At 34.7% G+C, this 14,671-nt stretch overlaps 1 protein-coding gene across 2 annotated transcripts in view; it reads left to right on the top strand.

The window, feature by feature from the left end:
- Nucleotides 1–14,671, top strand: part of CERT1 (ceramide transporter 1) — a 103,635-nt gene that overhangs the window by 54,688 nt on the left and 34,276 nt on the right. For both annotated transcript variants that reach the window (XM_030323246.1, XM_030323237.1), the window contains exons 4-7: nt 1,272–1,379; nt 2,157–2,295; nt 7,697–7,780; nt 12,796–12,953. In XM_030323246.1, the coding sequence (XP_030179106.1) occupies nt 1,272–1,379; nt 2,157–2,295; nt 7,697–7,780; nt 12,796–12,953 (489 nt within the window). The remainder of the gene's footprint in view (nt 1–1,271; nt 1,380–2,156; nt 2,296–7,696; nt 7,781–12,795; nt 12,954–14,671) is intronic.

Here is a 14,671-nt window from a genome sequence, read left to right as displayed (position 1 = left end):
CTAGGCATGATACCAGAAATGATTAGATATTTTTTTACCTTAAGTTTTGTGACTAAGACTAAAATTATCCATAGTACTTTTTAAAAATAACAATAGAAAGTAATCAGAAATCCAAAATAGTTGAGCAGGTTTCAGGTACTTGGAAGTATTTTTTTCAAATGTTCATTTCCTTTGTCTATATTATTATTACTGCTTTTTTATAAGAAGAGTGAAAATTGGTGCTCTGAGGAATGCCAACCCCAGGTAGTACTACAGTACGGAATCTAACTGTACCCAAATATCCAGGAGTTCAATTAATTATCTTCCATGGTATGATTACTTAACAGACTGACTAAATTGGAAACTTTCTTTCTGTTATGAACTATTGAAGTTACTATAAAATTTTTTAAAGATACAATCTTCTTCTAGAAGTTCCAACTCCAGTCGTAATTACAAAGTGTAAAACTATTTTAATTGAGTGCCGTAATCATGCTCTAGAATGGTTGAGAATACAGAGACGCACTGCCTGGTGTAATAAGAAAGGCTTCACTGAGACAGTTGTATTTGAGCTATGTCGGGATAAGTGATTCACCTATAAAGAAATAGTACTGAAAGTTTTCCTATTACCATCTTTTTATCCTTGTTCTGTCCAATTTTTATTGGTAAAATGCATGTAACAATTGGTCATTTTAGCCATGTTTAAGTGTACAGTTTTGTGACATTAAGTACATCCATCTCGAACATCACCATCCATCTCCAGAACTTTTTCCTTTTCTGCAACAAAAACTCTGCCTGTAAAATTCCAACTCCTCATTTCCCCCTTCCTCTAGTCCCTGGTAACCACTATTCTACTTCGTCTCTGAATTTGACTACTCAAGGTAGTTTTCCTGTTATTTAACCCTCCTAGCCCACTAGCCCAACATGAAGTTGTTGTTCAGTAAATTTCCCAATTAAATGGCAACTAGGAATTGAAAAGCATTACTTATGCCATTGGGTTACCTGTATTTCTTGAGTGGACTCAAATTGCTAATTATTGTTACAATCACCTTATTTATTTATGGGAAACTTTTGTTTGCTCTTAAGTGTTTTTTCCAGTTTTATTGATATATAATTGACATGTGACATTGTATTAAAGTGTACAACGTAATGATTTGATATATATGTATTGTGAAGTGACTATTGCGATAAGTTTAGTTAACACCCATTACCTCACAGTTACAACTTTTTTTTCCTGTGATAATGAAGTATTTTTTATTTAACTTTTTTTTCACTTAGTTTACTTTCTTTTTTAGACTGAATCTGGATATGGATCTGAATCCAGCTTGCGTCGACATGGCTCTATGGTGTCACTGGTGTCTGGAGCAAGTGGCTATTCTGCAACATCCACCTCTTCATTCAAGGTTTGTTGTTATGCTATAGGGCAGCATAAATTGAGTACTGAGTGTTGTGAAAAGAACTTGATAGGTTTTTGAAAGAAATATTCCACAATGTAACTTATTTCATATTGTTATGGTTTTTAAGGTGCAAAATCATGATTCTTACAAATATAAAATGAACATATCAGATTTTATTTCATTCATTAATGAGTTAAGATGTAAAAAAAAATTGGCTCAAAGCAGAATGTAAAGAACAGTGAAATGATTTTGTTAATATATGCAAATATATTCTGTTCAGAGATTAGTAACCAAGTGTGTTCACTGGACAAAATTAATTTGCACCTCTGTGGACTTTACATTGCTCTCAGTTTTCTACTACTTAAAGAGTTGTAAAATAGCTCCAGTGCAATGAAATTAAATTCTATATGATCAAACAACATGCTCTCTTAAGAGTTCTGTAGATGACACTCACTATTCCTTTGAAAGGTCACCGAGTAATATGTTTGCCCAAAGTCTTTCACAGTTTTTCCTCACAGTGTTTAATTTGAAAATACTAAATGTTATATTAGCACATTGTCAGATTTAACTGTTCTCTACTTCCTTCAGGCTTATCACTGTCAAGCCACTAATTAGTCATGTTCAAGTCTATTCCTGGGAGTGTTACGTTGAACTTGACAACTCTCCCTACCCCATCCCCTCAGTAATAAGATGTAGACTTTAAAAGGTGATGAAACATCATAGGAGTATATAAATTCCAGTTTTGTTAACTTGGATTACCTCGCCACTTTGTGTGTTTTGCAGAAAGGTCACAGTTTACGTGAAAAACTGGCTGAAATGGAAACCTTTAGAGATATCCTGTGTAGACAAGTTGATACTTTACAGAAGTACTTTGATGCCTGTGCTGATGCTGTCTCCAAGGATGAACTTCAAAGGGATAAAGGTTAATTAGGCTATTACCACTATTTTTACTTGGAGAATGAATGGATTTAAAGCTTCTTGATCTTAAAGGGTAATGTCTTTAAGTGATAAAGGTAACTATAGTCACTTGCTGAAAACCCCCAATGTAACAGATTTCAGTATTATAACTTGTATACTATATTAACATATCCTAATTAATCTGATCACCCAAACCAGATGCCATTGAAGACTTTTACATGGTTTTTAAACTCTTTATTCCATTAAAAAATATATCTATCATCTCGGTAGTATGGGGTATTTCACATGATCACGTCTAATAAATTTACCCTGTGGGGCACCTGGCTGGCTCAGTTGGTAGAGCATGCAACTCTTGATCTCAGGTCATGAGTTCAAGCTCCACGTTAGGCCTAGAGCTTAACTTTAAAAAAAAAAAAAAAAAAAAAAAAAAAAATTACCCCCTGATGAGTCTTACAGAGAAGCATGTTTATGTTAAATCCTCTAAATCTGAAATCATTTGATCTCTGTATTCCTCTGTCTTCCTCCTCCTCTTCTCCCTTCCTTTTTCTCTTCACTTCTCTCTCTCCCCCTCCCTTCCTCTGGCTTTTTTCTCATAGAAGAGGAAATCAATAATGGAGCTACATAGACGTTTAAAAATAATCTTTAGTGAATTTTTTAAGAGACATGATCTTAAGTTAACTCGTGTAAGTTTTTAAAGTTACTCTTTCTTTGTTACTGCTAAAGATATTACTGATGTTGTTAACATCTGCTCTTCATTTGTTCCTTTCCTTTGCTGTGAAGACAAAAATGCCTTCAGTATTCCTAAATAGCACCATGTTCATTCCCAGTATAACTAGGTTGCTTGACAAGGTTTCATTTCTTGGTCTTATTAAATGTGTTTGATCTGAGTTGATACTTTTTGTTCTCTCTATTCTTTTCCCTCCCTTCTGCCTTCTTTTGGATTGAGTATTTAGTAAATAATTTTGTCACCTCCTTTGGCTTTTTAGCTATTACTCTTCGTTATTTTAGTGGCTACTTTATGGTTCATAGTATGTACATTTAACTACCTTCAAGTAACATGCCACTTCCAAGCATAGTATAAGAACCTTACAGTTATGTATTTTAATTTCTCCCCACTACTGAGGCAAGAGTTTTCAGTGTTCTTTAACCAGTACACTGTGAATTATGAGGTTTTCCAGTCCGTGATTTGGAAACAGGTACTTTTCCCTGTACCATGTAGGTTTTGGATACTTTTCCCTGGAATTTTTTCATACAGTTCTTTCCCTGGCCTCTATAGTTCCCTCACTTGTATGTGCTAACAGTACTCTACTTAATGTTCAAAGGGACCTTCTGCTGATCTCCAGAATTCTTTCTCTGTACGGGCCTCTCCTCTGCAGTCATCTGCCTTGTGAATTCCAGTTGCCTTTGTTTCTCTGTACTGTCAGTTCCTTCTCACCTTAGAGAGTCTGCCAGACTCCTGGTTTCCTCCTTACTCTAGAGCTTGGAAACTCTCCCAAGACAGTAACCTGGAGCAGTCATAGGGCTCATGTTATTTGTTCCCTGACTCTCAGGAATCACTGTCCTTTGTGGCCTAATATCCAATGTCTTGAAAACCATTGTTTCATGTAGTTTTTTGAGTTTTTTAGTTTCTTTCTAGAGGGTAGCCCGTTTCTTCTATGTTGGTCAGAAGCAGAAACCCATATTCCTCATAAAGTACTTAATGTAGGTACTTAATTTTATCTAAATTAAGTAGCCTTAATATTCTTTATATTTCATAGACTTTAAGTTTTAGGTTAACATTTGATATTTATTTCTATAAAAATAAAGGCCTTTCAACTTGTGTTTCTCCTTAAGAGAAATGTGTGTATATCTTTTTTTATCAAACTAAACATTACACATCATCTTTCATTTGCTTGCAAATAGCCCTTTCAACAAAAAGAGAATACATACAGAATTTATTTATTTATTTTTAAATGATCTTATCAGTAGTAAAGAACATTTCGAGGACAAAAGAGATAATGGAAGGCTTAGAAGTTGGGATACAGTGATAACCAGGTTGTATAGAATCTTTGAAAAATAATTTTAAATGCTATTCATGTTTGAATAAATAGCAACAGTGGTAGACTAATATATTAATTTGTTAGGGCTGCTATCACAAAGCACTATAGACTAGGTGGCTTAAACAAGAGAAATTTATTTTCTCACAGTTCTGGAGGCTAGAAGTCTGAGATGAGTTGTTACCAACATTGGTTTCTTCTGAGGGCCATGAGGGAAGGATCTATTTTAGGTCTCTCTCCTGAGCTTATAGATGGGTTGTCTCTTCCCTTTGTCTTCACATCATCTTCCTTCTGTAAGTGCCTGTGTTTAAATTTCCTTCGTTTATGAGGACACTAGTCGTCTTGGATTAGGGCCCACCCTAGTGACTTCATTTTAACTTGATTACCTCTGTGAACACCCCGTCTCCAGTTACAGTCACATTCTGAGGTATGGAAGGTTAGGACTTCTAACATATGAATGTTGCAGGGACATAATTCAAACCATAACAACTGATTTCCCTATAAATGCTATTATAAAAAATATTGATATTTTTAAGAACTCATGCTGGATAAAGGTGAAATAAGGACATGGACCATAGTTTCCTACTTTGTAGATCACAGTTGCTGAACTGAATCTAAGGATCTTTCATTAAATTATCAATACCTTGGGGGTGCCTGGGTGGCTCAGTCGATTAAGCATCCAGCTCTTGATTTCAGCCCAGGTCATGATCACAGTTTGTGAGTTTGAGCCCCACATCAGGCTCCACACTGACAGTGTGGAGTCTGCTTGGGATTCTCTCTGTCCCTCTCTCTCTGCCCTGTTCACGTTCTCTCTTATCTTTCTCTAAATAAATAGATAAAAATTATCAAAATATGACAACAGTGGATTGTAGCTAGTGGATTGCTCTAATACTTTGTCATGTAGCCTTCATGCTAGCTTTATATGTTATTAATCTACTACCTTTACTCTGTTTACCTTTCCAATGAGAATTTATTGTTTCATATATTTTCTTGTTTCTAATTAACACACTTACTTTTCAGCCTAAAGAAGTCTCCTTAACATTTCCTGTAAGGCCAGTTTAGTGGTGACAAACTCCTTTAGCTTTTGCTTGTGTGGAAAACTCTTTATCTCTCCTTGAATTCTGAATGATAACGTTGCCGGGTAGAGTATTCTTGGTTTGAGGTGTTTTTATGGCTTAAAGAATTTTAAGAATCACTGTGCTTTTTAAGTGTGTCATTGAAATGATAACAGCAAATTCTCATTTATTTTAGGTGTTCAGTGTTTTTATATAAAATATTTAATCAGAATGGTTAGTTAGGCAGTCTTAGCCAGACCACCCACATTCCCACACATACTTCAGTAGGATTTAACTAACCCTTAAAGTTGTGTGTGTGTGTGTGTGTGTGTGTATGGTTTGCAGAAGTAGAAAACATTGTCTCTACCCTAAACATAGTGTTTGATTTTAAAAGAAGATAGATGTATCACATTAAAGGAAAGTTTCTATTAATCTTGCTCTTTTATTCATTGTTAGTTTGTTGACTTGAAGTAGATTACTTAACATTTTTTCACATCTGTTGTCTCAGCTATAAAGTGAATATTATATCCAGCACATATGATTGTGAGAATTAAGTGAGAATATACATACATTAGAACTGTGCATAACAGCAACAATTCAATAAATAATAGCTGCTGTTTTTAATGTGGTTTGTTTAGATTATTGCAGGGATAAGGAAAGCAGGAATGTGCAAGATCCAAAGATACAATTTAGCATAATAGATTTGAATGTTAGTAAGGAAAACCAGTCTGATTGGGATGGGGGATTTATATTAGGACAGTAGCTTTAAATCATGTCACACATCCCTTAAAGGTAGCTCAAGGATGGACAAGGAGTGCTTGGTTGGGAAGGAAAAGAGGAACGCCACTCTTTTAGCCAGAACAGCTCTTGTTTTCATCAATTTTATATTGAGTGTTGCGCTAGAAAAATAAAGTTGAAAATCCCTGTTTGGTGGTACTAGGCTATTAGATGGTTAGAGATACAAAACCCAAAATAGATTCTGGTGAGATAAGTGAAGCGCAAACCTTTCAGTAGTATTTAAGAACAGTTGATCAAAGTAGTATTGCGTCAAGGTCAGGATCTTGTTTGATGATAAGTACTGATTTAAAAACAGAGCAATATGCTGTGTTAATGAACTTCTTAGAATTGACCATATTTGCAAATGATTGACAAGAAGATGAAGATCCACACAGTCTGGGAATCTGATGAATCTTGGGACTAAGATGCCTGCAGAGGCTTCAATATGAATATTGACGTCTATAGGAATGATGGACATAGAAAAGAAAAATGTTAGTCAGGTATTGATATTACTTTGCTAGGTAGAAATGAATAGTAGGTATTAGTAGATAATAGCTTATGATTTGAAAAAGTTGTTATAGATGAGTAGCAAAATTTTTAAGTGATGAAAAAATGAAATAGCCTAATAACTAGAAAATGGCAGTACAGAACAAACGTATTTTTCATGGTGATTATTGCCATTTAGGGGAGGAATAAGAAACAGGAGTGGGCTCTACATCCATTGGAGAGAGAGAGCTAAAGTAGATGAAATGTTTATTGTAGGATGAAGTTACTCCTGATGTAAAGAGATACAGACAAGAAGTAAAACATTAATTTAGAATGAAGACTTCTTACATAGAAAGGGAGTACCTAAAAAGAAAAGAAAGAAGCCATTAAAAAACGTGATAGCAGAGAATAAGGTTTATAAATTTGCCTTAAGAGTGGAATACATAATACAGTGGATTAAAGTATGTTAGTAGAAAAAGGGATAGGACATAGAACAAAAAGGTATGCAGAAGGAGAACATAGGGGATTCTGTTTTTTCTGGAACTGAGTAAGTTAAAAGGAATGTCCAGGCACAGACACATAAGGATGAATGCAAATTGATATCACACCTGTAAGTCATTTTGTTGTCATGACCTGTAAGTCATTCCCTACACATGCAGAAATAGTAAATTTAAGAACTCCCAGAGGCAAGTTAAGGTATCTTTTGCATGTAACTTACTCTCTTACAGTCCTGCTCAGCCCTTGCAGGCCTCTGGTAGACTTATGAAATCACCCCAAGCTGGGTAGGAAGGGATAGGATGACTAAAGGACAAAACAATTCATATCTCAATGTTATCCCTTACACAAATGAGAATGGGTACAATTTTTCTAATGTATTTCAAGACATTGCACAGCATGTTTATTGGGCATACCTTGACAACCTTTGAAAATACAAAGGTAAATAAGGTCTTGTACTCACAGAATCTAGAATATATTGACTTCATTCGAACATAAGAATAAATTGGTTTTCTATTTCCTTTAATCCTAATATCCTGAAATATATTTTCTTTAGTGGTAGAAGATGATGAAGATGACTTTCCTACAACACGTTCCGATGGAGACTTCTTGCATAATACTAATGGCAATAAGGAAAAGTGTAAGTAGTATATTTTTTCCGGTTGGCTGGATTAAGTGTACTTTCTAAAGTTATATAATAACTAAGTATATAACAAGAATAATTATCTAATTGAGTAGTTTTTAAAAAGCAGTGTAATTACTGGAAAGTGAAAGTTTCTTCCAGGAAAAGACATATGAGTAAAATACACATTGTGACATTAAATAATAATGGCAGCTCATTATCTAACAAAGACTCATTCTAAATTCCAGACATTGACCTGCTTATTTCAGCAGTATTTTATAAAATCAGTTTCTAGAACTCAAAGTTTATTTCTTGGAGGGGAAGCATTATAATATAACTTGAATGTTTATTTATATTCTCTCTGTTGAACATACTTTTCTGTCTCCACTTAATAAACTGGTATTAAAAAGTATATAATCAGTGTTATTAAATGTAAGTTATTAAAAATAGCTCTGATTTCACCACGTATTTGTTTATAGACACAGGAGCAAGATGGTTTATTTCATATACCCATTTATTTTTGCTGTATTTATAATGGCTAACTTATTAGATGGAATTCTGAATTGTTCATTAGAAACCTACAGTTTGCACCAACATGGATGAAGCTCGAGGGCCTAATGTAAGAGAAAAAAGCCAAAGACAAATACTGCATGGTATCATTTACATGAGGAATCTTAAGCCTGAAAAAACAAAAAAACAAATCCAGAAACCTGTGATCCATAGTCAGTACTCTTCTTTTGAAATATCCTACAAAAAAGCTGGATTAGATTTGTAAAAAAATGTTTAAGTTACAAAAATAAGACATTGTGAAAAAATAAGTTAATCTAATTAAGCTTATTTTGGCTAATGTTGTGAAAGAATGTGAGGTATAATTTGTGGCCTGTTTTCAAATAATTTTTCAAACTGTCGTATGCATGGAATTAATTTTCTTTTTCGTAGATCACAGTGGAATATTCTATTATTGATACTAAAATCTGATACTTCTCTCCCCCTACTTTTTCCTTTTTGTCTCTTCCTGTTTCTTAGTTTCATCATAGCTTTCTTCCTGCTTATGACCTGCCCTCCCCTCAGTCTTGTGAAATACTAGCTTCTTACTACACGGTTATCTATCCTTGGGACTTGGGACTTGGGACTTGGGACTGAAATGTTGCACCTTACTGAGCCATCTAGACTTATCTTTATTAAATTAGAGGGTTATTTGGGGAAGATTATTTCAAGTTATATTTTAATTTCACAATAAATAATCTGCTTTAATGGAAAAAAGATTTTGTTTGGACATTGGGAAAATTGTTAAATTGTAAAACTCGCAAGTCCAATCTTCCAGCCCAGTCAGTTCCCCGACCTACACTCCCCAGAATAGAATAGAAATTTATTTTCTATAGAAATTGAAATGGACGGTTCTAGATTCTGGAATACCTGGCACAGCAAAAGATAGGTGTATTGGCCTATCATCAATAAAGTGATTATGCAGAAATTTACAAACTGAGTATTGAAATTTAGCAACCTCATTGTTCTTTTTATCTCCAAGAACTCTGGTGATCAGGCATGAAATGAAAGTCTGTGTACTGAAGCTCCCTTCTTTTACCCTGTTTCCAGAATACCCATCAACCAGATGTATATTTTCTGATACAAAAATAGAACATAACTCTAGATGCTGAATGACCACAAGGAAGGGACCTATAGAGATTTTCTACATCTACCATGAAGAAGCTGTCTCACTACCAGATCACCCTTAAATGAAGTCCACTGGGTTTAAAACCCTGCTAATGCTTACAGAGCTTCTAGTAACTTACTCTTAAATGTGAACAGATAGCCAGATTTCCAGATTTGAGGAAAGCCTCCAATCTCTTTTTCTGGAGACTTGAAACCAAGCAACAGAAGGCAAAGTTATTAGAGTCATTTATTTAGAGAAATACCCTACAAGATGTTTACATAATTTTTTAAATCATGAGTCATGTTTGAAGTACACTTGTGGAATGCACTGTTTAAAATAATTCCTTTCAGGGTGCCTGGGTGGCTCAGTTGATTAAGTGTCCAACTTTGGCTCAGGTCATGATGTCGCAGTTCATGAGTTTGAGCCCCACATCGGGCTCTGTGCTCACAGCTCTGAGCCTGGAGCCTGCTTCAGATTCTGTGTCTTCCTCTCTGCCGGTCCCCCATTTATTTATTTATTCATTCATTCTCTCTCTCTCTCTCTCTCTCTCTCTCTCTCTCTCTCTCTTATTTCAAAATAAAAATTCATTCATTCTCTCTCTCATTTTAAAATAAATTAAAAGAACATTAAAATAAAATAAGATAATTGCTTTCTTGGGGCACCTGGGTGGCTTAGTCAGTTAAGCAACTGACTCTTGATTTCAGCTCAGTCCAGATCTCATGGTTCATGGGTTCAAGCCCCACATTGCCACATTGGGCTCCGTGCTAACAGTGTGGAGGTTGCTTGGGATTCTCTGTCCCCCACCCCGCTCTCTCCCTCTCTCTCTGCCCCTCTCCCACTTGTGTTCGTGCTCTCTTCACTTTCTCCACCCCCCAAAAAAATAAATAAATAAAAACTTTAAAAATAAACAGAATAATTCCTTTCTTACTGTTGATGCAAAGTAACTCTTGTTAATTACCATAGATGGAAAGTAACTTTCTGTTAGAGTTAGAAATGAGTTAGAAGTTTTCTATGTAATCTGGTAAAGTGAATAGAACATGTAGTCTTTAAATCTGGTACTACTTGATCATAGCATGGGATTAGGGTGTCAGTCATCTCTCAAAAAAGACAGGCTCTTAGTGCTAGATGCAGCCAACATCAGAAAAGGGAGAAATGATACTTGATTCTTGGGAGTGGTCATTGTAACAAATTTTACCGTCAGAGCCATCATTAAAGCTTTGGTCTAGGGGCTCCTGGGTGGCTTAGTCGATTAAGGGTCCCAACTTTTGATTTTGGCCCAGATCATGATCTCACAGCCATAGGATCAAGCCCCACGTCTGGCTCTGTGCTGTCAGTATGGAGCCTGCTTAGGATTCTCTCTCCCTCTCTCTCTGCCCCTTCCCCACTCATGCACATGCACGCTCTCTTTTTAAAACATAAATAAACTTTAAAAAAGATTTGGTCAAGATTACCTATTGTGATTAGTGAATATGTTAAGATTTTTAAAAATTTAGAACTAGTATACCGACCTAATAATAAATTGTATGTATTCCAAGAATAGGATTGAGGGTGAGATGTGAAGATTAGAATAAAACTTCCACAGGTTCTAAGATGATAATAAAGACACTTAAAGGTAATTTGAATATTAGACTAGAGGAGGAATTTTTGGATATGAAAACACCTTCCTGGGGCGCTTGGGTAGCTTAGTCAGTTAAGCATCCAACTTCAACTCAGGTCATGATCTCACGGTTCTAAATCATGATGTAAGGACTGTTTCCTCAACCTTTTGTGAACAATATTTACCTCTAATGTAAGTTTTCTTGTTATGTTCTGTGCATCCTTTTCTTAATTTATATTTCTAGGGTCAAAAGGGGAGACTTTATGATAATAGTGTCAATTCATCAAAAAGGTATAACAGTTATACATGTAGTTGTATATAATAACAGAATGCATGGAGCAAAAACTGAATACATTGAAGAGGAAAAAAAAGACAATTGAATTGTAATAGTTTGAGACTTGACTATCCAGCTTTCAATATTGGATACAACAAGTAGGAAGAACACCAAGGAAATAAAGTACTTATAAAAACAAACAGACCTGGTAGACATCTATGGAACTCTCCACTTAACAATAGGAGAATATATATTCTTAACAATATCCTTAACAATAGGAGAACAGTATATGTAACATTCTTCAGGAGAGACCATAAACCAGCGTCAATTAATTTAAAAGGATTGAAATCATACAAAGTACGTCCTCTAACCACAATGGAATAAAATTAAAAATCAGTGACAGAAATTTAGGGTATTCACAAATACGTAGACATTAACACCCTCACATATAACCAGTGGATTAAAGACAAAATCAGAAAGGAAATTAGAAAATACTGTGAGATGAATGAAAGCAAAAAATACAATATACCAAAACTGATGGACTGCAACTAAAGCTGTGTTTAGAGGGAAATTTATAGCTGAAACACCTTTATTATAAAAGAAGAGACTCAAAATACAATACAATCCAACTATAAATTGGTTCTTTGAAAAGATATCAAAGTTGATAAATCTGTCTTAGCAAATTTACAGTGTTATTAACTATAGTCCTCTTGCCATACATTAGACCTTTACACTTATTCATTGTGCATAACTACAACTTTCATTCTTTTAACAGTACTTTCAAGAGCAGAAATTTTAAATTTTGATGAAGTTCATTTTATTACTTCTTTTGTGGATTATACCTTTGCTAAGTCATATCTATATAGGAGTTTTTAAAGTTGAAAGTATCATTATTTCTCTTAAGGAGTTCTCTTGGAGTGGTTTTTTATTAGTTAATGGTATAAGATATTACGCTCTCTTGCTTGCATCTTGTGAGTTGTAAGAGTTTTCATTTAATTCAAAGACTAACTCTGAGTTAAAATTATAAAATATAAACATAAGAGCCATTTAACATGTGCATTGGTCTCAGACTTAATTTTGGACATTTATTTTAATTTTACATGCCTTATTCAATTCTGTATGGTTTATCTTTAGGTATTTTTTAAATTTTAGGTCTCTCAAAATGTAAGGTAGTTCTTGCCATAGTTTCGTCCCACTTTAAGATGTCAGAGTATTATTGGTAAAGTATTCCTCCTACCACTTTGTTCACTGGGTGTAGTACAGCAAATAGATTTCATGAAACAACATCCAGAAAAAAAGCTATGAAAGTACATACGCTGCCACAAGCTTCTTTGCTTGTAGAGTATGGATGGAAATTTTTAAATGTTGGCCATCAAGAGGAGAATTAGAATCCAAGAGCCTGCTCTGACTTACTGGGTTTTTAAACATTTTTTAGTTTTACATTTTGATGAAGACTTATTTCTTCATTACAAAGGTGTTCAGTGAATAGCTTTTTTTTTTTTCCCCAGTATTTCCACATGTAACACCAAGAGGAATTAATGGTATAGACTTTAAAGGGGAGGCGATAACTTTTAAAGCAACTACTGCTGGAATCCTTGCTACACTTTCTCATTGTATTGAACTGATGGTAAAACGTGAGGACAGCTGGCAAAAAAGACTGGATAAGGTAAGTGTTGTTTTTCTTCTTTTTAAAAAATGATCCAATTTGATTCAGCTTTATAGTAATTTCTTAGGGAAAAATCTATTGGGATTGATAGAAGTAGCAGGGGCTACTACTCTTCTGAAATTTTGTGGGCATCTTAATTTTCCTAATGAGATTCACCAGTTATATATTTGGTTACATACAACATAAATTCTTGGTAGGATTTTAATATCAAAAATTTGGTAGTAATAGAAATAACTTGGAATAGAAGTGATAAGCCATTTAACATTACCTAGCTTAATTGTGAAATATGTGCAGCTGTATTTAAGTTCTTAAACACCAGTTTATGAAGTTAAACACTAGCTTACTGTGTTCATAGCTGTGTATACTTCCAGGGTCATTGTGCTATTATTTAACATATATTACGTTGTTCATTGAACATTTGCCTCATATTCACCTGTTTCCACCTTTGCTTAAACTTTAGCATTCATAATAACATTACAATATGAGTCTTTAGTTCCTAATGTCACCTTTGGCTCAGTGAATTTGTTTAGTAGGAAAACTTCTATTTAGAATTCAACATCAGTAAAACAATAAAATGTTATAACTGTAACATATCTTAGAAGATTTAGTTCTAGTCTAATGCCATCATTTAAAGAAGGAGCTGAGGTACAGAGACTGGTCCAGAAATGCTAAGTAGCAGTTGGAAGAATTTTATTCTATGTTATATTTCAGCTCTGAATACTAGGCCAGACAGTAGTGAAAATCTGACTTTGTGCAGAAATCTCTGTCCCCACCCCCCGCCCCGTTCTCTCCCACTCTCTCTCTCAAAAATAAATAAACATTACAGCTTTGTAGTACAGTTTGAAGGCCGGGATTGTGATGCCTCCTGCTTTGGTTTTCTTTTTCAAGATCGCTTTGGCTATTCAGTGTCTTTTCTGGTTTCAGACAAATTTTAGGATTAAAATTTTAGCTCTGTGAAGAATGCTGGTGTTATTTTGATAGGGATTGCATTGAATATGTAGATTGCTTTGGGTAGTATTGACATTTTAACAGTATTCTTCCTATCCAGGAGCATGGAATCTTTTTCCATTTTTTTTGTGTCTTCCATTTCTTTCATAAGGTTTCTATAGTCTTCAGTGTATAGATTTTTCACCTCTTTGGTTAGATTTATTCCTAGGTATTTTATGGTTTTTCGTACAATTGTAAGTGGGATCGATGCCTTGATTTGTCTTTATTTTGCTTCATTGTTGGTATATAGGAATGCAACCGATTTCTGTGTATTGATTTTATATCCTGCAACTTTGCTGAATTCATGGATCAGTTTTAGCAGTTTTTTGGTGGAATCTTTTGGGTTTTCTGTATAGAGTATCATGTCATCTGTGAAGAGTGAAAGTTTGACCTCCTCCTGGCTGATTTGGATGCCTTTTATTTCTTTGTGTTGTCTGATTGCAGAGGCTAAGACTTCCAATACTATGTTGAATAACAGTGGCGAGAGTGGACATCCCTGTCTCGTTCCTTACCTTAAGGGGAAAGCTCTGTTTTTCTCCATTGAAGATGATATTAGCATTGGGTCTTTTGTATATGGTTTTAATGATCTTGAGATATGCTCCTTCTATCCCTACTTTCTCGAGGGTTTTTATCAAGAAACGATGCTATATTTTGTCCAATGCTTTCTCTGCATCTGTTGAGAGGATCATATGGTTCTTGTCCTTTCTTTTATTGATGTGATGAATCACATT

The sequence above is a fragment of the Lynx canadensis genome, chromosome A1 (assembly GCF_007474595.2).
Source record: "Lynx canadensis isolate LIC74 chromosome A1, mLynCan4.pri.v2, whole genome shotgun sequence".
NCBI lineage: Eukaryota > Metazoa > Chordata > Mammalia > Carnivora > Felidae > Lynx > Lynx canadensis.
This window is presented reverse-complemented; position numbering and strand designations above follow the sequence as displayed.